This window comes from Carassius gibelio, chromosome A9 (assembly GCF_023724105.1).
Source record: "Carassius gibelio isolate Cgi1373 ecotype wild population from Czech Republic chromosome A9, carGib1.2-hapl.c, whole genome shotgun sequence".
In the NCBI taxonomy this organism is placed as follows: domain Eukaryota; kingdom Metazoa; phylum Chordata; class Actinopteri; order Cypriniformes; family Cyprinidae; genus Carassius; species Carassius gibelio.
The window spans coordinates 23,393,191-23,419,895 of NC_068379.1; the positions used below are offsets into that span (position 1 = coordinate 23,393,191).

The window sequence follows — 26,705 nt, forward strand, 5'->3', positions numbered from 1 at the left end:
TTAGCAGCACAAGGTTGTGGGTTCGATTCCCAGGGAACACATGTTAGGTAATTTTTTTTTTTTAAATGTTAGCCTGAATGCACTGTAAGTTGCTTTGGATATAAGCGTCTGCTAAATGCATAAATGTAAATAAATGTACCCATCCTCAAGTTTTTCAAAGCCTATATGAATTTATTTCTTCTGCTGAACAAGAAAGAGTGTGGGTAGCCAAACATTTGATGCCCCCCCCCCACCAAATACTATGTAAATGATAAAAGAATTTAGATTTTTTTTTGTTGTTGAGCCATGCATTTACGCTGTAAGACATAAAATAGTCCATATAAATTGTGTGCTTTAATGTAGTGTTCTGAGTTCATATGTGTGATCAATAAATGTCATATTTGCTGCGTTGCATGTTGGTCGTGATAAATTGATTTTCTGTGAATAAGATACATTTTTGTCTGTTCATCACAATAGCTATTGCATGTCTTCAAGAGATATGGATTATTTTATTATATATTATTGTTGGTTTGGGGTGAGTACGATTTATTTTTGAGAGTGAGAAATGAATACTGTCAATCATCAAGCACACTTTATATTGATCAAAAGTGACAGTAAAGACTTAAGTTGGTACAAAATAAATGCTGTTCCTTTTTTACTTTAATGGCTGTTAAATTTTCAGCTTAGCAATGACATGAATTGCATTTTTAAATGTATATTAAAATAGAAAACTGTTATTGAATTAACTTGAACTTAAGAGAATCAAATCAACCTGCTTTTAAGCACATACACAATTTGAAGCATTGCATCGAATCTAGTGATGGAAACGCTGAATTTCAATTAAAAATGCCTTAATTTGCAAAAACGTTTTACACTCGTTTGAGGTGTTTTTTGTCTAGTACGAAAAAGGGTTAAAGTGAATAATGGGAAATGCATTTTGCGAATAAAATCCTTCAAGTGCAGCAAAAAAGTTGTTACTTTGCGTTATGGGACGGTAAATACTGAATAATCAGTGGACCAATCTTGTTCCACAGCATCTGAAATGTTGTTATGGTCATTCTGAAATGTCAGAGCAAAGTTTGTCATCAAAGTATTTCTGTATAATTTCCTTCTAGAACTGTTAAACGACTGCATTCCCAAACGGCAGCATTCACCTCCGAAAGCAATAACCACATTCATTGTGTTTTATAAGCAACACATGCTCCTCCATGCTAATTAATAATCTGTTGGTAGGGAGGGTCATAAGCATCAACATATGTTTTAACCAATGAAAAAAAAATACAATATAAGCACCTTTTGTGAACTTTTATATAAACACCCAAAATAGACTCATAACAAATTAACAACATTCAAACCGTATTGCAAAAACACACAGCACACAAAGATATATATATAGAGAGAGAGAGAGAGAGAGAGAGAGTTCTGTGTATGGGCTGAGGTAAGATGCCAGTCTCGATTGTCTTCAAGTAATCAAAGGATGTGGAGGTTTGATGGCAAACAATACCCAATAATTGTAGATGATAGTCATCAAACATATATATATTTCCCGTCAAATAGGGGTGCTCCAATCACGATCGGCCGATCGTTATGCGCATCTTGCCAGTAAAGCCGGTTATTTAATCAGCGGTTAATTCCATCAGGTGCGTGATTTCACATAGAGCAGCTGTTACTACACAGAGCCGTTGTTAATAGAGAAGATGCGCAAATCACGTTAATTTTCAGCGTTTTTTGGCGCATCTTCTCAGTTAACAACGGCTCTGTGTAGTAACAGCTGCTCTATGTGAAATCATGCAGCTGAGGGAATTAACCGCTGATTAAATAACCGGCTTTACTGGCAAGATGCGCATAACGATCGGCCGATCGTGATCGGAGCACCCCTACCGTCAAAGGCAGTCCATAGCAACAATCAAATCATGAACCTCATAGAAGTATTCAATGTGGCATAATCCCAACAAGAACCACAAAGTTGATACAAATCCATTTAGCAGATACAAAAAAGTCCTTCTACAAAACACAAAATGCCTCCTGTTATTTATCTGCATCAAATCCCCTATAGTCAATAAGCACAAAGAAAATATTTTACCAGTAAATAAAACTTAAGTATTAACATAAACGTTTTACTTAGTTTCGTCTGTTCGCTCTGAAGTGCTTGTTCACAAATGTTTTGTGCGATATTCCAATTTTGCGCAAAAAACTCGCAAAATTCGCTGTTGATATGAAAAACCTTGATATGAGTGCAGACATATGAGATGAGATGTTTTTGAGTTGAATGTGCTACTATACACTAAAGCCTGCTATTAGCCTTGCCAATCTTGGTCTGCTTTATCTACTAAGTTTTAGCACTTTGGAGTTATTCTTAATTTATTTGAAAATCACAAATTTGTTGTGTACATTTTCTGACTGCTTTTTGGATTAAAGAAGAGATTAGTTTAAAAAGAAATTGAAGACCATGATTCTGTTTTCAGAATTGAATTCTTCTGCATGCTGCTCATTTCTGTCTTATCTGTTAAAGAATAGTTTATTCCCTAGTTAATGATTTGCAATCCATCGGTGTTGAGTTGAAGAGTCCGTAAGGAGCTCCTTCAAACAGATTCAGCTCAGAATATGCAGAAAAATGCGTTCCTCCATCACCCCATTCCTTCCCTGCATATTCTCTTCACTCCCTTGAGCTGTAGCTGCCCATCAGATGAAATAGTGGTGCACAGCATGTGTGGGTCTTTTTTTTTTGTTTTCAACCTGTTCTGTTCAATTCACATTGATCGACGGGATGCGATAAGGCCTGTCTCTCAAAGCTGTTCAGTGGACGATAATAACGATCACCGTCTTGTGAAAGAACTGCCATTGTTAGGATAAAAGCCACGTTGTACACCAATGGTAAGGGAAAGCCAAATGAAAGTCTTTGTCACAGGTACAGGACATGAAGATTGCCAGACAGTAATGGGCCCGCTCTATTGGTCGACTGTCAGGTTTGGACAGAGCATTCGAAGAATAGGCGGTGCACCAAATAGGGACAGAAACCTGATGGGACTAGACGTAGAACACTGACTCTTTTGTCTCTGAATGGAGTTGAATGCTGCAGTCTTTGTGCTGAAACTGTACAATTCAGTTTTAAAGATGGGTATTTTCTATTTTGAGAAAAGATCAGACTTTTATTTGCAGACTTTTTCAGTGCTATTAACATTAGTGTCTTTTTTAACAATGCAAATACTGTAGAGATACGTTTTTAAAAAGGTCATATCATCATACTTATCATTTTAATTCCGCCTAGTTCCAACTGTAGTGGCAATCGTGGTTTATTACAGCAGATAACAGCTATTACAGCTTTTTTTTAACCCTCTCAGTCCCTTATCATTCAACAGGACAGTTTTTGCTGCCCTGCCCTTAAGACTTAAACACTTTCTTCTATAAATGAGATTTCTAGAAATTAGGGATGTTCATTTCGGTTATTTTTCCTAACCGACGCTCATTTACTGGTTATTAACCGTTAACCGACAAGATTATTTTAAATTAGATTTGAATTATATTAGAAAGGATAAGTGTCTGTGACCTGTTAAAAATACTAACATCTGTTTCCTGGGGATTAATTTTACATGCACAAAAAGCAACAAACAACATAACATGCACAAAAAGCAACAAACAACATAACATGAGGATTCACATGGTCTTCATAATGCATCGCGCAACTGCAGCACTTCTGCAAGCAGGGAGAAAAACATAATAAAGCTAGGCTATATATAGCAAATAAATAGGCCTATATGATAAATATTAGGGCCGGGACGTTAACGCGTTAATTGAGATTAATTAATTACACACAAAATAACGCCTTAACTAAGATTAATTAATTACAGAAAAAAAATTCCCGCATTTTATTTTTGCACCGCGGAACGTTTCTCACTGGATGAGTTTCGGCGGACCGATTATACTGAAGCACCAACTAGCGTTCGCATATCACCGCAGCAGCACATCGAGCCTCAAGGATCACCTCAACGAAAAACATATAGCAGCTAGCGTGGACTTTACACTTTATGTTGAACTATGTATTATTTTGTTGGTGCAACAGTTTATGTTGAACACTTTATTGTTTTGGCCAAGGTTATTGAAAGTTGGACTTAGTATGTTATGGCCTCTGAAGCAACAGAGAGATGTTTTCTAATAGTCAGGGTTTCCAATATTCTGAATGTCATTGACAGTATTGTGTTTTACTTAAAAAATACTTTACAGAAGGTTCCAGCACCTATAAGCTTCCTGAATTTCTGAAATGTACTATTTCTAAATAGTTTCTAAATATGCTATTGCTACACTTAATGGCAAAAATTGCACTGGTCTGCTAGACTTGGTTGAACAAAAATAAACAATATTTTGTTGCTTAAGCTTATGTATTCAGTCATTATTCAATGGTATACTATAAATCCATGTGAAAAAAATTACTTCTCACTGTTCTCAGGTCAAATATTTATCTGCGATTAATTTCGATTAATTAATTACAAAGCCTCTAATTAATTAGATAAATTTTATTAATCGAGTCCCGTCCCTAATAAATATATATGTTTGTGCTGACGGCGCGCACGCGCGCAAAAAGTTAAGTGTTGCAACTTTGACAACGTTTTTTTTTCTATCTAAAAACACAATTTGTTTGTAGCGCTGTGCAAAAAATCTAATGCGATTTTCATGCACATCTCATCAGTAAAGACGCTCCTGTAATTAGAAGTATATCTCCAGCACGTGTGTTCAGATCAGGGTTGCCAGGTTTTCACAGCAAATCCTGCCCAGTTGCTTCTCAAAGCTAGTCCAAAACTAACCCATTAACTGTTGGTATTAACTGGTCAAAATTCTTAAAGGTCATTTAATGGTTAAAATGGACATCCCTACGAGAAATAAGCACTTTGCTGCATTTATTTTTGGGAACAGCATTTGCTGTCAGGTTCAGTATAGTTCGCATTGGTCCATTGTTCAATAACCGGCTCTTTGCTAAACATGAATTACATTGTGACAGGTTTGCAAACCAATTTGTACTGAAATGTGCCTTTCAGAGGCTTTTTTTAAACTTCAGTAACTCTTTTCTAATGCTGGGATCCCTTGTAATCAAATGCAGAGCAGTGGGTGCTACACACAGCCAGGAAACAGCACAAGTTTGGACTTAATTTACTCTTATTGTTTTGTATTTTTGTTTTTAGCGATAATAGTATGTTGCTTTGTTCTTATTGTCTCACAGAGCCAAAGTTTTGAAAACCAAATAAGCATATGTTGATGTCTGAATGTGGTTTTACTTGATTCTACCTGATGTCAAGAGGTGCAGAGCAATTCAGAACGAGCCATTTCAACTTAGACTTAGGCCGGCGACATACTGGATGCGTGGCGCAAGCGTCTCAGCTGCGTGGCGTGTCGGTTTTTAATTCGGCTCCCATGTTAACAGGTTAGAGCTTGCAGACTTCCTGTTTGAGACGCACGGAAAATGCGTGCATGCTAGAAATAGAACCGACGGCTATTTTTCACGCGACACGCAAGCATGTTGGAAGCGTTTCCAGGCAAAATAGAATAGGAAAATATGTTTAAATGTCATTTTGTACACAAAAACATATTAATTTATGACATTTTGATGTTATAATATATTATATTATTATATTTGAAGTTTAGTGTGTCACCGGCCTTATTGAAAAATTTCATCTTTTATGATATAATCCATTCAAAGTTATTGTTGGACTTAATGAAAGTAACTTGATGAAAGAAAGATGGTTCCTTCAAATACTTCAGTGAGTTAGTCTGACATTTCTGCTCCCCGTCACCATGGCTGAAGTCAGAAAAGGTGTGATTTCTCAGGTCCCTCAGCTTTTTGCAGTACTTTAATTAGCCCTGACTGTCATCTTCACACACTCTTGAGGTGCTGGGGCCATTGGGATGTCACCCAATCGGCACAGGTTGTCCACACCGCTGGACCCCATTTGCTCACACAGTGTTGATTAAATGTGAGGAGGATAAGAGCGTTGTCTCTGATCCTTCACCCTTTGCCTTTAATCCACAGAAAATAAGCTTTTTACTTTCCAGTTGCAGTAGAATTTAGAAAAGTTTGTCCGTAAATATTTAAACTTAATAATAACCATGAAACTGTATTTTTTTTTATTATTGTTATTCATATAAAATTATTCTAAATCTATTTTATTTATTTACAAGATATTTTTATTTCTGAATTGTTATCTTTTAATGTAAATATCTGAAAAAAAAAAAGTTTTCAAAATTGAGTTTCAAACATCTGAAACACTTAATGTGCTATTCAGCATGTTCATATTCTAGGCTCTTCTGCTTGCATGTACATAGTATATATTTTTCATATTTTATATAGCAGATTTGGTCTTTTTATCACTTTTAATTAAGCAATTTGGTTAAAAGGCTGAAATTAAGTTTGTGGGTAACACAAGCTCAAAATATTTTAACATATTATTGTATGACATAATATGCCGCAGTATTGCACCAGTTGTGAATGTTTTAAAGCTTTAACTTATCCTGATAAAGACAGATGTTAACAACTGGTTAAATTGGACTACATACTGAAAGGGACATTCAGCTTAAACTTTGAAATTTGTGTAAATTTGTGTAGTTAATTTTTAGCCTTTTCAATTATGCATATTGTCTTTAGGATTAAAAATTCTAAAGTTGTGAAGATTATCATGAGGAGCAAAACACGTAAGAATCCTAGTACTGGTAGCAGCTTACTTTCTGCAGTAATCCAAAAGTCAATGGAAAAATTCTATTGGGTTTTTGTTGAGTGAACCAGGGTGATGCTAACTTCTGGGTTGGCCTACAAATATATGACATCATTGCGGCACTCTATGCACCACACATCCTGTTGAAATCAGACTGAAACGATCGGTGAAAGCACAAAAGTCAAGGCATGTCAATTTTTTTCCAGGCCCCCAAAACCCCCTAGACCTCAGAGGGTTCAAATGGAATCCAGCTGCCCATTTCTAATGCCTTTTGAAAGAAATGCAGAGGGGCAGATTAGTCTCTTTTTGGCACGAGAAGGACGTTTTGAGTTCCAAAAATGAGTTTGTATTCAATGTACATCAAGCTCTTATCTCAAAAGGTTGAGGTAAATTTGGTTTCGTAATGATAAAACCCCTTTAAAGTTCAGCCAACATTAAGTGCGATGTGGGCTTGATGAGGTCACATGTGGGAAAATTGTATTTACGTTCATAAGAGAAAAAACAATTAAGTGTTGTTTATTGCTATCTTTACTTTTCTTTGCAAGTTTCTCTTCAGTTTCTGGTATGTTGAAATGGAAACTCTACAGACATTTGCAAAGACTGTCAATCAGCTATTAAAATCATTCCGTGGTTCAGAATCTCTGTAGTGCATTTCCTGTTTTGTGGCTAACCCTAAATTCGCTAAACTCTTCCAGTTGTTTGTAAGGAAACGAGTTGGTAAGTAGTGATATCAGGATATATAGGTGTGGTGTAACTACTGTTATGGTATGTTGTTTGTAATGACTGTTGTCATTTCTCCCTGTCATCATGGTTTGACACACTTATCATAATTTTGCACAGTTATATTGGCATGCAGTTGGGGATATTGTTTTGGATCTTTTGTGGCCTTGACAGTGAAAAATGAGGATCTCTGTCTCTTGCCTCCTCAGGTTGCAGTGTCATCCGCCCTGCAGGCAGCGAAGGTGTCTCCGCTCATAGAGAAAGTCAGTGACCACAAGGATTTCAAGAAACTTCTGAGAACCAGAACTAATGTTCTTGTCTTGTATACCAAGTCAGGTCAGTCACCACTGTTGTTTTTTCAAATGCATTAAAGGTATTACAGCTTTAGCAGCCTAAAAATGCAGAGATGTCTTGGTATGCAACTGCTAATAAATGTGTTTTAGTGATCCCTAAGGTCAAAGGTATGTTTTTTAATGTTACCTTCAATAGTCTGTGCTATTTATCTGAATGTGTTATTATTCAGGTTGCTACAGGGCTCAACAATAAAGATGCTCAACTGCCCTGTAATTGCAAAAATGACTTGCACATTTTCTTGAAAACATTTTGTGAAGAAAGAAGAAAAAATTAATTAAAGTGGGTATTGAAAAGAATAACCCCCTTTAAAATAATATCATTTTGTTATCCAGCTTCATTTACTTCATTTATAACATCCAAGTAAAAGATATAACAACATGTCAGAAAAAAAATTCAAACTGATTTGGAAAAAGGATCAACCCCTTGTGTCAGAATTTTGTTGAACCAGCCTTTGCTTTAATTACAGCCTTTGGTCTGTTGGGATATGTCTCTGTCTCTACTAACTTTGCACATCTAGGCTTTGCAATATTTGCAGACTCTTTTTTGCAGAACTGCTCAAGTTCAGTTTAATTTGATCGTGACCGATTGGGGACTGCAGTCTTGAAGTAATTCCACAGATTTTCATGGGGTTTAAGTCTGGTTGCTGACAAGGCCATGCAAGGACATTAACCTTTTTCTCCTTCAACCACTGTTTGCTCAGTTTTGCTGTGTGCTTTTGGGTCATTATCAGGTTGGAAGATAAAACATATTTCTGGCAGAGTGCAGCAGATTTTCCTAAAAAATGTAACAGTATTTTGCCCCATCCATTATTCCTTCTATCCTGACAAGGTTTCCAGACCCTGATGCAGAGAAACACCCCAGAGCAGAATATATCCACCTCCATGCTTTACTGTAGGAAGTGTTGAGGCCATATAATTTAATGAACAGGGATGGAGGGAGGGGGTGGTCCTTTTTCCAACTAAGTGATTCTGTTTTTTAAATTATTTATTTCTGACATGTTTTATCTATCACTTGCATGTTATAAGTAAATGCTGCTGGATAAAACCATAACAGTGTCCATCTTTATTTCAGGATGCAAAGCAACAAAATGTGATTATTATAAAGGAGGTGTTTATTTTCTATACCCACAGTAAGCAATATTATAAAAAAAAATCACTAGCAAAAAATTAATGAACATTATAGTAGAATATGTTGCGTGGGGGCCAGTATTAATTAATACTTTTTTGAATAAATTAATACACTTTGAACAAATTAATTTTACATTTTTTTATGTTCTTTTTTTTCCATCAAGGATGCATTAAATTGATTAAAACTGACAGTGTAGACATGTATAATGTTACAAAAAATATGTTCAAATACATTTGTCTTTAAGTCTTTTCATCAAAGAATCCTGAAAAAAGGTATCATGGTTTACACAAAAAGTGTTTTCAACATTGATAATAATGCGAAATGTTTCTTGAGCACCAAATCAGCATATTAAAATGATTCCTGAAGGATCATGTGACACTGAAGACTAAAATAATGGCTGCTGGACATTTAGTTTTGCCTTCGCAGGAACAAATTTAATTGTATATTAAAATATAAAATTTGTTAACATATAGTGTAAATGTGTTATAATATTTTACAATATTTCTATTTTTACTATAGTTTTAAGCGAATGCAGCCTTTGTGAGCACAACCAATGTCTATCAAAAAATAAATACATTTATAAATAAAAAATATATATACAAAAAAAAATGAACAGTAGTGTACATTGCTGAAAATAAAAATGCATCAGTTCTTTTGTAGTGGGGCCAGTGATAATGTTGACTGGACAAGTAATCATAATCACTGGCCCAACTGGAACAGCTAGATTTTTTTGCTGTTGAGCCCTGTGTTAGCTATAAACATGCTGACTTTAACTTTCTCAGCAGGATTTTCTTCAAAACGTTGTTCTGCCATGACACTGTTTAACCTGAAAGAGAAAACTCGTCCATAGAAGCAGATTCTTTATGGTAATGCAGTGTGTACATTAATTGTGATTTGCATTCTGACACATTTCAGAACGTAATGAAGAAAATCAAGCTTGCGTTGCTAGAAGTATATGTGTTACACGCCCTAAGGGAAAATTCATTGAGCAGGTATGATTCTGCTCTATGCTAACAGACCCGTGATGCTACAATAGGTAGGTCAGCCTTGCTTTCACTGTCAAAAGCATGTTTGCACTCATCAGATGTGAAAATCTAAATCTTATGTCCATAGACAGAATACATAAAGATCTTCAACCCTCTAAACTCCTAAACACTCTAATGCATTGCTATCTTCTAGCCATTAGAACAAAAGAAAATCCTACCCCCTAACACTGCATATTTATTTGCATCTCTCCTGGGTTTTATTAGCAGAACCAGCAGCCAAAGCACCATATATGGGTACTGTATGGATGAACGGTTCATATACAATCTCCCGTCCACAAAGCAAGGGAAAGAGCCTCTCAAGGTCCTTGCTGTGCAAGATTTATTTGTTTCATAATTCACGACTCATTTCGAGCACATGAGGTCACTGGATAAGGCCTCACCGAGCGTTTGATTGATGGTTGACTAGCGCTTCTCATCCTGTGAAGCATTTCCATTAGATGCATCCTGCTAACTGTGATAGTCCCTGAAGATTGCAGGAATGCATTCATGATGCATAAGCAACTCATTCTTTCGATTAAAACCCAAGACGAACTGAAAAACAGAACCACAGAAAATGCCTGTCTTTTTGACCTTGACCTTGGCAGTTTGTGGGTTCAGTGGTGTAGTAGAAGATCCCAGACTGTCACAAATGTGTAAATCTGGGGTATAGTGAAACCGTCACTGTGTTTTCACACGTGGTACTTTCACACTTGTTCTGTTGTTTCGAAGTACTACTGATTGAAAAGCTTTTAAAAATGGAGAACAACATTCACTCCACCTTTTCAGATTTGATTATTTATTAATATTTGATCAATGCTTTTAGCTCCACAAACTGTTTTTATCACCCAGTAAACACTGGAAGAATTTTGCTTACTTTGATGACACCTGGATGTGCAATTGTACAACCATGTATATGTAATCAATAGTGTTTCATTTCCAGACCACGTTACTTTTTTAATGTGACCTTACGCACTAATCAAAACTGAAGGAACAATATTTTATGGATATCTGCATTCATGTACTCACCAAATATTGTTGTATGTATAGAGGTATATAATAGTTTATAAAGGGACATTAGTCTCAGATTAAGTAATTGACTAAATTAATTACCTATTTTTATGCTTTACTGAAATTTTTAATGTATTGAAAGAAGACTCTTATGCTCACTGAGGCTGCATTTATTTGATCTGAAAGACAGGAAAAACAAATATTATGAAATTACTACAATTAAAAAATTCAGTTGTACCAAATGTGTATATGTGTGTGTGTGAATGATAAAGTGAATCAGTTCTTATTATCAATATTGTAAATGGTTGTGCTGCTTAATATTTTTGTTGAAACATTATATTTTTTTCAGGATTCTTTGATGAATAGAAAGAACAACATTTATTTGAAATATAAATTTTTTATAAAGAATGAAAGACATGAAATGTTAAACTATTTGCGTAATTTACTCTAATTTGAACTGATCATATTTGTATGTGACATCATGCCATTTGTAGGCTTTTTTTCAATTTTTGCATGCAATAATATATTCCCCTGCAAAGATATTTTAGCTCGGAGTATCTGTTTACAAGCAGTTTAATAATCCGTTAATAATCTGATAGATCACGTGTAAACACTAGTCAGAATACTGTGCAAACAGATTTTCTCTCTCCCGCTTACACAGAGATCTTTTGAACTAGCAATGGCTCGCTTGTAGACTATGAGAATGTAGATCAGAAGCACTAGCTAAATGTGTAAATACATTTGTAAAATTATGGTATGTAAAATGATCAAATAGTTTCTGTAATTTCATGTACTATAAAAAAGAAATGATGGGAAATTAAGCGTTATAATTGAGGCTATTTATAGCATGAGCTCTACAGGTGACATGCAGGCTCCATGCGGGCTACCAGGTGTCTGGGCACTGTGTTAGAGACCATTCACATATACCGGATACAAGCTTAGGATATATAAAGGTTTTATATAAGTAGTAGAATACTTTTTTGTCCTCGGAAGGAAAATTGTTGTGGACTACGTTGCTGCATAGACATGCAATAAACAAAAAATAAACCATAATAAAAACCTATCAAGATAAACACTTGTTAAACCGAAACCAATAAAAGTAAAAAATAATTCTCATATTGATTTTATTAATACATTGGGACTCGGTAGCTTCTACCAGAGGGAAGCAGTTCATGCAGTTTCTGCAACATGTCTTATCTACAGTCGTGTAAATGTGTTTTTTGTGTCCTCAGCTTCGTCTGGAGATGCTCATTTAAAGCTGCTGTCTGATGTGGCACAGGCCGTGAAAGGTCAGGGTACCATCGCCTGGGTGAATTGTGGGTGAGTACCAACTGATTTAGCACTTTCTAACCACTAATGTTGAGGCAGTTGATGTCCTGATCAACTCGTTGGTGTTGTTTTATTTCTACCACTGTCTTTAAAAGGTGTGATGCAATAAATGCAGTATGAGGGTTATAGATGGTGTTTTTGGACTCACAAGAAGGTTTCTGGTCAAACAGTATGTTTATGTAGAACCTTGAACGCACAAAAGTGTGTAAAAACCTTTTTATTCTTAGAAATATGATCCCCCGTGCCTAAATAATGAGCTCATATACACAGGTTGTGTCTGTGGTGATTACCTTGGATTACTGTGGTTTATCTTGTTCCATCGCATCATTGTTCAGCTCATGCACGTGTCACAGCTCAGCATCTTCTGTCCGCCTCTGCTTTGAGAAAGAGATATCACGAAAGTTGTTTTGATGTTTCTGATGATTAGCAATAAAAACTTGGTCCCTGAATCATTTCTTGATGGCTGGGTGGTAATTTGTAGGATGAGGCAGGCAATAAAAACTTTAGCTTGTTAGCAGCTAAGCACACGTACACAAATTGTTTTAGCCTAGCCAATCCTTAAAGGACATTTTTGAGAGTAATGAACTTATATAAAGATGGGTTTAAAAAAAGTAACTCCACACAGGCCAGCAGTGCGGTATAGCAAAGCAGAGAGCGATACGCTCACATGTTTTCTACAGATGACAGGGACCTGAGAATTGGCCAGCTCCAGTCCACTGGGGATACCATTAAGGAAGTAGGCCATGGACAGAGCGAGATCAGTATGAAGAAAATGGCAGTGCCATAATTCTGGAATCTGTACAATCCAATTGGATTTTTAATGAAAACTGCTACTTTTTCTCAGAACCTTCAGACTTGGTTTTCAACTTCGCAACTTGTCCACTAGACACGCACTAACCGCTTTCAGCAATTTTGAACCTTGGATATCCACTTTCAAACCCCCCTGCAAGAAAAACTTATTGACTGGACCCCTGGCTCTCATGGCTTAGAACAAGATGGCAAATTATTTTGGCATCCCGAAATGGGTAGTGGTGTTGGAGAGGGTTTGAAGGGGAATATCTACGCATGTGTGCTCATTGCCATCTGTGATCCTGAGTCAGCTCGTTCGACACACAGCATGTTTAATTGAGTTTCCACCTGACAGACTGAGCTCTGATCTCCGCTTCACCTCTCTCTGTCCTCCCACAAAGGCGTTATGTGGGAAATGCGTAACACTAATGATAGTGTCTCATCTACCTTTAAGGAATGGAGCTGGTTGGGGGCGGATGCTTTCAGAAGCATAATTGAATTCAGTCTCTTTGAATTTCTATTAGCATGGGGCTTTAGATCGCTGCTGAGTCCTCTCTGCTCCTATTTGTCCTTATGTAATCCATTTCCATGCTCATTATCACTCAAGGGAAAGGGAGTCTTTACAATGAAGAGATCTGGGTCTCTTTGGGGGCCAGGGCTGTGGGCGTATCTGGGGTGACAGAGGGACCAGGTAATTGTGGGTCCTTTCTGTTCTCAGGTTCTGTTGAGGTGCGAGTGTGAAGATAGAGTGCTTTGTTGCTGTTTGTATTTGGCTGTATGACAAAGATGAATATATCTGGAACTGGAGCTTTAATTTATTTGTTCAGTGAATTTAGAAAGCACTGATTTTTGAATCCCTCTGTGGCACCCTGACATAAATAGGATAGGAAATAGGGCTAGAAACCCTCTAAAAAAATTAAACTTTCTTTTTTTTCAGCAATTGGCCAGTGAGAAGTTGGTTAACCTTAAATATTTTTTTGAGTAAAGCTAAAGTTTTATACGAGTAGTTCTGTATTCTTTATTATTAATTTTCTATGATTTCCCATCTATTTCTTACAGTAACATAACAGGTTTTGATGGCTGAGCATGATGAATTCAGTCTGCACTGTAGTTTGTGTAAAAATGTATCAAATGGACTGAAATGTTTTTCTTCTAATCATGTAGAAAGGGTCATATGTAATGATTTTACTTCTTGAGATAAAAAGATACTGTATGATGTTTAATTATGACAGGGTTTGACAAAACTTAGAAGTGGCCCTTACATTAACTTATTGCTGTGGTCATCTGTTGCAACCCATGAGCAATCTTGCATTGCTGCGACAGCAATATATTTAATGTCTTGTTACATTAATTTTATCACTTCACTTTTTGGTTGTATCAGTTTGCCTTCCTTCGAGGACTTGTGTCATAATTCACTATGACTTAATGTGCGCTTTTGCCTCTGAGTTTGCACAAAAAGTATGTTAAGTTTACAGATTGTGCATTCAGACACTTGTTAAACTTAGTTTTCCTTGCATTTTTACCAGGCTTGTGCTCCATTCATAGGTCCTTCAGATGTAAACATAGTCATTTGAATTCAAAGGAGGAAAATGAAATGAAAATCAAACAAATGAATGTATTTTAGCTGTTATTATTGTAACTGTTAGTGGTTTTTAATACAATGTCAATAATAGAATACATAGTATAATCGGTTATTAAAATTGTAACTTTGTTTGATTTCTACTGTGATGCATTATTTAGTACTGTTTGTGAATCTGTTAAGTGATTGAATATTCATAAATGTTTCTGTCGGTTCTCCTCCACAGGGATTCAGAAGGTCGCAAACTCTGTAAAAAAGTCAAAGTAGACCCCAGTTCAAAAACCAATGGAGTTGAGGTCTTGCATTACAAGTAAGAATAGTCTTCATTTTCTCAGGTTCATGTACTGCAACAATGGCAGTTTGGAGATTGTTATTATTATTGAGAAGCATGGGCATAGCAATTTTAATTTTGTGTTGCTTTTAGGGATGGGACCTTCCACACAGAATATAACCGACCAGCTACGTTTAAGGTAATTTATCAGAATATTGCATTATGATGTAGTCATTTCTGACACAAATCACAGCATTTTTGGAAGCCTCTTTCAGAATCCAATTCATCAGTATTTCTCTGTTAGACATATGGATTGACAACTTGCATTTTCACTAAACAGCATCAATGCCTTTTTGGATGTGTACTCTGTCATCTGTTAGTGGATGATTCTCTCTGTTGCTATTAACTTGCTCATTGTCCATGGTTTTCCCATTACTGTCATTTCATAGTACTCAGCCTCAAGCACCAGAGCCAGAAGCCCTTGGTTCATAAGTAGACGAATCAAACTTGTCCCCCATTGGTTTCTCTCACCTAACTCATTCTCCACACGCCTTTCGGCTCAGTTGTGACCGAATGTGATGAGGCATTGATAAATGACTCTGGACTGTGAATATGTTAAAAATGAATGAGCTGAGCTATGCTGGATGATGAGACAGTGATGGGACATGCTCGCTGGCACCACTGGTGTGGAAAGATATGAGAGCTCTTATTAAATGCACCTGCTGTTAAGTACCACATATTGCTCTTCAATTTCCTTTGCTACAGGAGGAAAGCCGTACTTTGAGCACTTCATGTCAAGGGAGTGCTTAGTTCTTAATGTCTTGCATACATAGATTAGGAGATAAATTAGAGTAATTGCACAAGAGAAGACAGGTTTTCATTAGTGATCAATCTCAGCACTTTTTATGTTCAAGTTAGATCACACTTCTTTAGATCTTCTAATATATATATATATATATATATATATATATATATATATCCCAAACTTTTGAACTGTAGTCATGTGCATCCTTTCATGCAAATATTAGATCCGTACCTCTAATCCAGTGGTTCTCAATTCCAGACTGCACATAGCACCGCTCAGCATATTTTGCCGTTCAGATTGAAATTATGCCTCCCTACACTGTGTACATTGTGTGCAACCGAATAAAAATATAAACAATAAATACAATTTAGATTCATGTCTCACACACTTTAATGGTACAATTTGTAAGATATTTGTAGTAAAATATCCAAAAACCACTAAGCCAGTGTTATATATTTCGTCCAGCCGATTACTAACAATATCTCTAATGTTCTCAACTAGGCCTACTTGTAAATCAAGAGAAAATTCCCATTCTAAACAGTGAGACGGGGCAGTGCAGTCGCCTGTCAATGACGTTAGTTACTCTTTGTTACCGCCTTTACTGACGTAGAAACCACATGACAACAGTGTCATGGACAAATGCGGAAGTAGTGTCTTGCGTCCAGCAAACCACTAGCTTGCTTCAAGCAGTTCCTTATTTACTTCTTGCATGTTTTATGGTGGATTATGTTACTTATTTATGGAACATAATTACTGTTTACCGTCTGCCGCTAGTTCTGTCAACAAGGACAGCTCCTGTAAACTTGTGTTTTACTCGACAGGTGAGCTGTTTTGATTCTTATCTTTACAGAGAACGTATGCTATTATAACGACCAACAAGATAGTATTAGTATATAAAATATGGGGCATTGCGTCTCAAGACCCGCGCGAGGACGTGTCTGATCGTGTCTTTGCATTGATTTTGTATGTAATATACTCGTGCAAATCGTTGAACTCGCGTTTCAAAATTATGACATCAAGCACAACATTTATAAAAACTTTAACTCATCCGTTAAATCCTTGATTTATATTTCCGTCTGATTGATGGCTGTCAGCGGTTGGGTAGAAGACAACAAATCCCATCATCCCACGCTCCTTAGCGTCATCAAACCACGCGATTGTTATTATTTTGGTAGTGCGCCCTCTCGTGGCAGGTCCTACCTACAGGTACCTTTAATGTGCATAGAATGGAACATACACTCCCTTTTTATGACAGTGAAAGATGATTTTGTAATGTCTTTTTTTTCTATCTATTCTCTACCTCTTTTAGTCCATGGTGGCATTCCTGAAAGACCCTGCAGGTGCCCCACTGTGGGAGGAAAACCCCGAGGCTAAAGATGTTGTTCACATCGAGTCAGAGAAGGTAAGTATTGCTCAAGTAAGACTTATAGCTGAACAATCTGCAACAGAAGAACCTATCTATTCTTCTGTCTCTTGAGGCTAAATCTGGCAGCTGGAGTGTTCAGGAGTGTGGTATTAAATGCCCTAGCATTACATTTTTAGACCATTTGGGTATGTGAAGAAAGTTAGATCTGAAAACAGATTCAGGAGGTTGTAATATTTCGAATATGTCCAGCAGTGGCCTTTTTTCAAAACAGAAATCACACTCTACAGATGGTGGTCAACAGACACACTTTTTAGTAATGAAAGATTTGAAACCTCTTTGAAGAGAACATTGATATCTAATTTCTGATTTTGTTTTGTTTTGTAAAATAGTGTGGTTTAGACTAGAGAGTCAATAACTAGCGCTGTGCTGGTGTGTGATGAAGTAATGATGCAATATGCCTTTTTAAAGAAAGAGGCCGGGAAATCTCTACCCTTGTTTTTGCTTTTAATGAGATGACCTAAAACATTTCTAAAGTTTACAGCCACACAGCCCAGAGTGTTTGTTCCACTCATGCTGTTTGGTTTGCAGGATTTCCGGAAGCTGCTGAAAAGAGAAGAGCGGCCCATCCTAATGATGTTTTACGCCCCATGTGAGTCACCCCTGTCTGTAATCATCCACCACTAAACACTTCATCTGACGCAAAGCTGTGTGCTTGAATCAATATAGGTTGTGTATGCAGTCGAGATGTCATTAAGATGTACAGCATTTGTCAGTGTGACATAAACAAGAGTTTAACTTCTTAAGACTTAATTCCTCATGTAGTCCTCAGAGGAACCCAAAAGCACATTAGAAATCAGCCTAAATCATATTTAGATCAACAGATGTGGGAAACCTCTGGGCAGGACCAACTCTTAAAAAAAAAATAATAACAATAATTCTCCCAAGACTCCAAACAGTAGCATCCATTGAAAAGTGCCTAACCTTAACCTGTAGCCATAGGGTTAAGATGATCACTATTACCCATTACCTTTTCTCATTTGATAAAATACTTAAACTTACACTACCTTTCAAAAGTTTGGTGTTGGTAACACAAAAAAGATATATATATATATATATATATATATATATATATATATATATATATATATATATATATATATATATATATATATATATATATATATATATATATATATATATATATATATATATATACTTATAATATTTTTTTTAGTAAGGATGCAATAAATTGATTAAAAGTGGATAGTAAAGCATTGCACAAGTTGCAGAAGATTAAAATTTTAAATGCATGTTCTTATGAATTGTATATTAATCAAAGAATCCTGAAAAGGATTCACTGAAACACTTGTTTTAACAAGAAATGTTTTTCTTGAGCACCAAATCAGCACTTAAGAATGATTTCTGAAGGATCATGTGAAGACTGCTGAAAATTCAGCTTCGCCACAACAGGAATAAATTATATTGTAAAATAAATTACATTTATTACAAAATATTTCACAGTTTTACAGTTTTTATTGTATTGTTGATACAGTAAATGCAGTATTGGTGGACATAAGAGGTTTCTTTTAATAAAATTAATATCTTACCAACACTAAACTTTTGAATGATAATCTAAGTAATAAACTTTTGTGTATAACTATGAACGTGGTATCATAATATTAATGTGTAGTAATATTCTGCAGCCTTTCTGTGCAAAAACAAGGCATGGTCACCATTATCATTATTTGACAAACTGTTGCATGTGAAATGTAGTCATTTCAATAGGAATGTGTTCGACCATGAATTTCAAGTAAGGGCGAAAGATTCCCACACACATTTTGCAATGCTTCAATTTGGTCACATGGAAAGTGACATTTTGTAAGTGACATCTGTGTGAGCAATGATTCATACATTGCTTCATTTATGGCAATAGGCTCTGGACCTTTTTCACTAATGCACTTTAAACTGTAAAATCTCTTCTGCGTGTAGGGTGTGGAGTATGTAAAAGGATGCAGCCCATTTTCCAGCAAGCAGCCACCGAGACAAAAGGGAAATATGTAAGTACACATAGTGACTTAGTTAAGTAACATACCATTACAAGGGAGCTATTTTGCTGAAAATTTTCGCAATTGCAAATGATACATTGATTTTAGTTCAACAAACATTTAATGAAGTATATGTTACTTAAATTTTAGACACAATTGACTGTTTTGTTCTATTTCACCAATGAAAATAGTTCCAAACAAAGATCAGAACAAAAGTATTGTACATTCTCCAAGCAACACTCTCCAAGGTGAAACAATTAGTAACGTTTTTGTTACTAATTGATTCAGCGTTTTTAATGCATCATGTTTAATTTTCCCCAAACATTTCTTCTATGTATATTCAAGATTTTATTTAAAACACGCATCTCATAACATTTATTCAATTTGATTGGTAACAGCCCTGTAGTGCATATTTAATTTTTTTGATCAACTTTAAGAATTTTACATAAAATATATATTTAATAAAGTTAAAATGTGAAACTTGCTTGGGGTAAATATTCAAAACATGCAGATATAAGTATGTAAAAGCTGATCGAACACTGATGAAAATAATGCCTCTGAATAAATCATTTACACCATTAAAAATGCAGTGTAATGCGATGCTTTTGTGGGGATATTTTGTATGGTATATTGTCTGCTGATATGAAAAGTTCACTGTATATCATAATAAAAATAACATTTTTGACAACAAAGATATTTTGTTTTCTTTTTGCATTAAACACATTGATTATTACATATATGTATGTAATATAAATACATATTTCCATCACAGGTGTGGTCTTAAATTTCACACAAGGTGTTTTTATAAAGTTCTTAAGTCTTAAATTAATAAAATAATACCCTATTGATTCGGGTTTCCTTTTTTTTTTTTTTTTTTTACAATATCTGATTCAGTTGTTGAATTACCTAACAGGTGGGATGTATTGTGAACCCATTGATGTTCCTTTTTGACTGAACGTTTAGTTCCCCTTCATTAGAGGAAGATGCAGATTTGCATAAAAGCCCTTGTGCTGATCTCATATTACAGTTATAGGATGTACTTCCTATAAGTCTATGGTGGATTATGGATTATATGCCAGTTCAGCTCAATATCTCTGTGCACTGCTGGGAGCCCCAATGTACACCTCACCACACATTGGTCTCTCTCGGTCCTTCTCATTTTTTTTTTTTTTTTCGTCTCTCATCTTAGAATGTTCACAGAAGCACAAACATAGATGCTTGAACTTTCATTCTAACTAAAATTGTCCACATCGAAATTGAAGAATTTTTAAGAAGACCCCGCTGTAAATGTCAAAGGGGGAGTGTCTTCTACATGGAAGCTTGTGTAAGAAAACTGGTTAGTATTGTGCAGCTAAAACCATGAAAATGTTCTTTTGTTTCATTCCTCCACTGGTAAACTGAATAAATAATTGCATAAACAAAGACCGCACAACAGGAGAGATTTTTTTTTTTTAAATGACTCTTTTGGAAATACTTAATGCTTTAATTTGTTAACATTAGTTAAGGTATTAGGTATCATAAACTAACAATGAACAATTCTTTTACAGTATTTCTAAATCTAGTTTAATGTCAATTTATATATGCACCAGTTTAGGGTTGGTAAGATTTTTTTTACATATATATTTTTAAAAAATCTAATAAAGGCTGCATTTATGATTAAAATATATTAGTATTGTGAAATATTATTAAAATCTAAAATCACTTTTTCTTTTTAATATATATAAAAATGTCATCTATATCTGTGATGACAAAAGCTGAATTTTCAGCATCATTGCTTCCGTCTTCAGTGTCACATGATGCTTCAGAAATCCTTCTGGTATGCTGATTTGGTGCTTAACAAATATTTCTTTCTTTTGTGCTGCTTGATACATTTTTTTTTCAGGATTCTTTGACATTATTTATTGATGAATAAAAGGTTCAAAACACAAAGGAATTGTCCCTTTTGATAATTTTTAACCTGTTTTTTGTTGAATATAACAATTGATAACTGAAAAAAAAAATATCTCTCTGACCCCAAAATTGTGAACTGGCGTACAGTATACTAATATTTTTTTTCCATTTCAACTTGTGCATACTATAAAGTAGTTTGAACAAACATTTTTTAACATGTGTATATATATATATATATATATATATATATATATATATATATATATATATACATATACATATACATATACAGCAACATATAGATTTGCTGCCTCCTGTTTTTCTGAGTTTCTGCGTATGTGTGGTGAGAAGCTGATAGTACCGCAGGAACACTGATGGATTTAGGAGTTAATCACTGGTCAGGAGTTTTTCTGCATATTTTTCATAGGCCTGATGGATTTTTATGGCCCACCAGAGACGATTTGTGACTTACTTTCAGAAAATACACATTTATTTTTGAATACATCATCAAGATTGGACCGTGGTAATGGTGCAGTTTGTTTGAAATAACTTCACAAGCTATATTTTTTCACCTTAGCAATGTGACACACTATAAAAATGGATGAAGTTCTCTTCATCAACAAGCAATTAGCATGTTCGGTCAAGCAATGTCATCAGAGATGGATATTTGTGTGCCACTTCGCTGCATTGTGCCTTCTGTATCGACAAGCTTTGTTTACACACTGATGTGGCCATTCATCTTCATTTTCCTGTATTTGTCGCTAGACATGGATTGTTTGTTTCAAGTCTAATTCATTGCTTTTGTGTAGGTGTTGGCTGGGATGAACGTGCACCCGGCGGAGTTTGACGGGCTCAAACAGGAGTTCAGCGTCAAGGGCTACCCAACCTTCTGCTACTTTGAGTTAGTTTGTCTTGCTTCTTCATAAATTAATCCAATGCACAAACTAGTCAACATCTGAACACTGAATAAAACTGACTAAATTGCTAAGCTTTATGGCTTATTTATATTTTTCTGCCTTTTGATGTTACAATATAAATCCCTTTTTGTATTGCAGTGGCTTAAAAGGCTTTTTGCTGTTATAAAACCAAAACCAACCAAATAGCCAAAGTTGGCCAGTAATTTATTTTATGTGACAAAATAGAAATATAACCTAATAAAACATTGCAATATTCCCTTAAGATTGTTGCTTGCAAAATCACTGCATTTTGTAAGTAACTGATATATCGACCAGCTTTTCCTACTTTTCTTAAACTAGTTTTGCTTTATTATAACAATAGTGTTACAATAGTATAACAGATGCATTATGAAGATGACTAGGAAAGTCATCAAAATTGAACTTTTTCTACACTTTTTCTTATCCACAACAAATGTTTTAAAAGGATTTTTGAGATGTCGGCGCTTTTCCTAGCATCATTCACCTGTCTTTTTTTCCCCCTCAAAAGCCCAAGTATGTAATTTGTCAGCATAAGAAAATGCACCATAGTGAAAACCAGTTTTGTGGAGTGTTACTTTAAAAGTTTTACATCAAGGTTTTTTCCTTTTTTAATTTTATATTACTAACAAAAATACTGTTACATAATGGATAAAGAAAAAGAATGAAAGTCCAGTAATTATATCAAATACATAAAATGTTAATTCCAGTAAATGTTTGTTTAAATGGTTTGAATAATTTTTGACCTGCATAATGTAGCATTGCGGGTAGAGACGTTATTTGCATTATATGAAAAAGTACTTGTTTCTTCCACAAAATAATCTTTGCATTTTAAATTCAAAGGGTTAAAATTAATTCATTTCGGAGACATTTTTCGGGCAGCTTTTTATAATGTAGCATGCTAGAACTAATAGCCCAAGCAAAAGGCATGATTTATGATCTTAAATGAATCAGAGAATTTTAATGTGTATTCTCTGCATGGTACAATTTGTCCAGAGCCTTTCCCCTGTATATTTAGACTTGCGGAAGCAGCAGTACGCATTTAGTTTCTGTTTAGTGCTCCTTCATTACACCGCTGCTTTAATTACTAAAAGGTTAATTAAACTCTGCGTTTGCCTAAAGCATCGTAAACTAAGCTGATCGTAGAGGCCATTGGTGGCAATGGTTCTACGACCTACTTTACCTTACGATGCTTTTGAGAAATGCAGGCCAGATCTTTACACTTTTACACCACACCTCAGCACTGCTCTTTTGAATCAATTAATATTTCGCTAATGTATAATCAGAGAGACCATCAAATATTTAATTTTATTTTATTTCATTTATCAGGACACTCCCCTAGCTAAAAATAGTTTGTGATTTAGATGGCCTGCAGGTTGCAAACAGATTTACATTTAATTATAGGTAATATTAATATTAAATTAATAATTTAGTCACTGGGAATTTGAAAGTCACTTGAGGCAAGATGGGTTTTCTTTTCATTTTCTTTTTTCAGACTAGAAAATCAAGATTTAGCATGATACAAAAGTGATAATTCTCTTTGATTGACATGGGTTTTCCACTTTCTTATTATATTTCTTTGTTTAGGTTGCCTCAATGCTTTTGGATTCCAACTGATTAGTGACCATTACAAATGACAGTCCATTGCCAGCATCTCAGCTAAACTCCCATTTGCTCAGATTATTTTCAGTCATGGAAAGGGAGTAGATGATGGCAGATAAAACTTGAGTTTCTGATGCATGAAGCCTTCTTCTGCATGCTGCTGTGTGTTCAAAAGCATTTCTGGATACATTCATGATCTCGTCTGCTTGTGGTTTTATGGATTAGTAAGAGCACAAAAGGCTGCTAGCTGAAGTCTTTGATTATGCTAAGAGCCCTGGGCCAAATGGCTTAATTAGCTTTGAGTCAAACGCTCTTTTAAAATGTTTATCTTGGATGGCAAGAAGCGAGCAGCAGTCTTGAGTCTTGGATGCCTTGGATCTTTGTTGTGCGGTTACGAATATCCTAAGCTGTCTAGTGCAATTTATGTTGAGAAAATGAGCACTAATAAGTATTGACTTCTCCCATTTAGGATTTCCTTTTTTTGAAAGAAGGCAAGATTTGAAGTATGTTTTTGTAAAAGTAAATACTAATAGCTTTAAACAAACCTTCTGTTTTTGTTTTACAAACTTTTGGCCATGTTTTTACATAGAAAGTAGAGAGAGGACAGGGAATAATGGGATTGTGATAGGAACGCAGGCCAGAAGCATGTGCACTAATCACTAGGTCTCTGACCTATTTTAAAAAAAATTGTGTCCTATCTTATATTGGTATAAATGATTTGTTTGATATTAATGAAATGAGTGTGTTGGTTTGGATGTTTTCAGCCAGTTTATGATTAATTATTCTTCCCCTTTTTTTGTTCTTTCTCCAAACAGGAAGGGTAAATTTTTGCATCATTATGAGAATTATGGAGCTACCTCTAAAGACATTGCTGATTGGTTGAAAAAGTGAGTAAACCTAACCCTTATTTTAACATACAAACACACAGCCTCTCTTCAATCAATCTTATGCCCTCTACTATCTTAAAAGCTATAAAGAATCACTGTTTGTAAGAGGTGTGACATCTTGGACTTCTGCCTGCAGTCTCCACTGTTATCCAGGATCTTTGGTGTGAAGTATATGATGTGCACTGTAAAACACTGGACGTAAACACTCCTCAATGCCTCCTAACAGAGACTGATGAGGCTTTAGTATCTCTGCAGTGTCTTAACCTACTATCAAAGTGACAGAGTGAATAAAATATACAAGTTTACACTGTATAACAATACACAATGTACACATCTAAGAGATTAACTTCTCTAGAGCTATGCAAGCAGTGCAACATGTAATTTATGGACTGCATGAATCTTCTAGTTGCATTCTGATTCATTGAGAAGCACCTGCATATTTAAATGTTAATAATATTTCACAATATTACTATTTTTACTGTATTTTTGATCAAATAAAAGCAGCCTGGGTGCGCATAAAAACTTCTTTCAGAAACAAATTTTCCTGATTCTAAACTTTTAAACAGAGATATCACTGAACGATTTAGATGTCACTAACCAGGCCGGCAAATCTTATAAGCGGTTTCTCAAAGATGATCACTGTAGCAGCGGTACATTATGATCATAATATAATTAAAAAAAAAAAAAAAAAAAGTGAAAGTTTGAATATGAGAGCATTTTCTGATGCACTTTACCCATTAAATGGTTGGGTTTGCCAGTGTTTATCCCTGGCAAAGTTGCCTCTGGCTGGTCTTTGTTCAGCTGACACACTTCTAGCAGACAAGCTCTTGGCTCTTGGCTCTATCCACTCTAAAAGGGAATCATTTGAGCCGCTCTTATATGGGCACAGGGCCCATGACGAGACAGATGTGAATTGCGAGCTCAAACTAGCTCTCTTAAGTCATGTGGGTGTGACTGTTCCCCACCAGATGTAGAGCTGAAATGAACGGTGTGATGTGTATTGGCAGTGTATTGGCAGAGCTTAGGTGACATTAGTCGTTTGGAGAGTTTTGATCGTGAAATTCATAGGCTTTGAGACAACAAAAACGTTTTGACTAATGGAAATGTTTTTAACTACTTGATTTATACGTTGCACAGCCCCCAACCCCCTCAACCTAAAACTCAAGAGGTGCCCTGGTCAGAATCCGGCTCGGCGGTCTTCCATCTGACTGATGAGTCTTTCGACTCATTCCTGGAGGAGCATCCGTCAGTCCTGGTCATGTTCTATGCTCCCTGTGAGTATCTACAACACTGCTCTTGCAGAACTAGGGGCATGAATGACATTGAAATTTAGAGGTAGTTAAAGAGTTAGAAAATTCTGTCACCCCCACAACATTCCAAAACAATGTCTTCCTTTATTCTGTGGAACATAATAAGGTTTTTTGACCATACAATATAAAGTAAAAGAGGTCCAAAGTTGAAATATTGTTCAAATTACCATCTTTTGAGTTCCACAGAAGAAAGAATATCCTACAGGTTTGGAATGACATGGGGGAGTAAATGATGACATAATTTTAATTTTTGGATGAATTCCTTTAACTGTTAGGATTATGTTAGCTTGACAAGCAAGTTGTCCAAATCAATGTATAATTCTAATATTTTGGACATGTTATTATGGTAACATTATAATTCTTAGCACGCATAACTACTCTTTAAAGTATATTGGAGTACAATGTTAAAACCATTTTACAGTACATGCATATTTTACAGTATACAGTTTGAGAATCATGGCATACTGTATGTACCATGGTATTATCTTATTACCAGTAATTTTTGTCTAGTGAGGCCTAATTTGAACTACTGAAGTGGTCAGGGAGAGACAAAAGAAAAAAAACGAGAGCATTTAGTCAGTCTCTTTATGCTGGTGGAATTGCACTTGTGTACTGTTGATGTATTGATTTTTATTCTCAAATGAATCAACCTGACACAGATTTGATGATACGAGTATGTCGGTAGTATTTCAATTTCTTGGGAGGTTGCTTTTCTAGTGATTCTCTCAGCTTTCATATATTTTTGATTAAACACCTCTGATATTCATATTCATTTCCTGTATGGCGCAGGGTGTATCCTACCAACCCGCCACTGAGCCTATATGCACATACTTTCTCTCCATATTAATACACTTTCAAGGTACCAAATGACTTGTTTACATTCTCATCAACAAACGTCAAATGTAATTTTACTTGTTTACACACAAACATCGCTTCACATGCCAATGATTAGGCCTCTCAATGCACATAATCAACACTGTTAAGTTCA

The 26,705-nt window shown here is 35.5% G+C and overlaps 1 protein-coding gene across 1 annotated transcript in view; it reads left to right on the forward strand.

Annotated features, from left to right (window-relative positions):
- pdia5 (protein disulfide isomerase family A, member 5) overlaps positions 1-26,705 on the forward strand; it is a 46,742-nt gene that overhangs the window by 2,474 nt on the left and 17,563 nt on the right. Inside the window, exons 2-11 of the mRNA XM_052606500.1 lie at positions 7,607-7,733; positions 12,145-12,232; positions 14,836-14,919; positions 15,034-15,079; positions 16,995-17,087; positions 17,640-17,700; positions 19,041-19,108; positions 21,796-21,887; positions 24,336-24,407; positions 25,545-25,681. Coding sequence (XP_052462460.1) covers positions 7,607-7,733; positions 12,145-12,232; positions 14,836-14,919; positions 15,034-15,079; positions 16,995-17,087; positions 17,640-17,700; positions 19,041-19,108; positions 21,796-21,887; positions 24,336-24,407; positions 25,545-25,681 — 868 coding nt within the window. The remainder of the gene's footprint in view (positions 1-7,606; positions 7,734-12,144; positions 12,233-14,835; positions 14,920-15,033; positions 15,080-16,994; positions 17,088-17,639; positions 17,701-19,040; positions 19,109-21,795; positions 21,888-24,335; positions 24,408-25,544; positions 25,682-26,705) is intronic.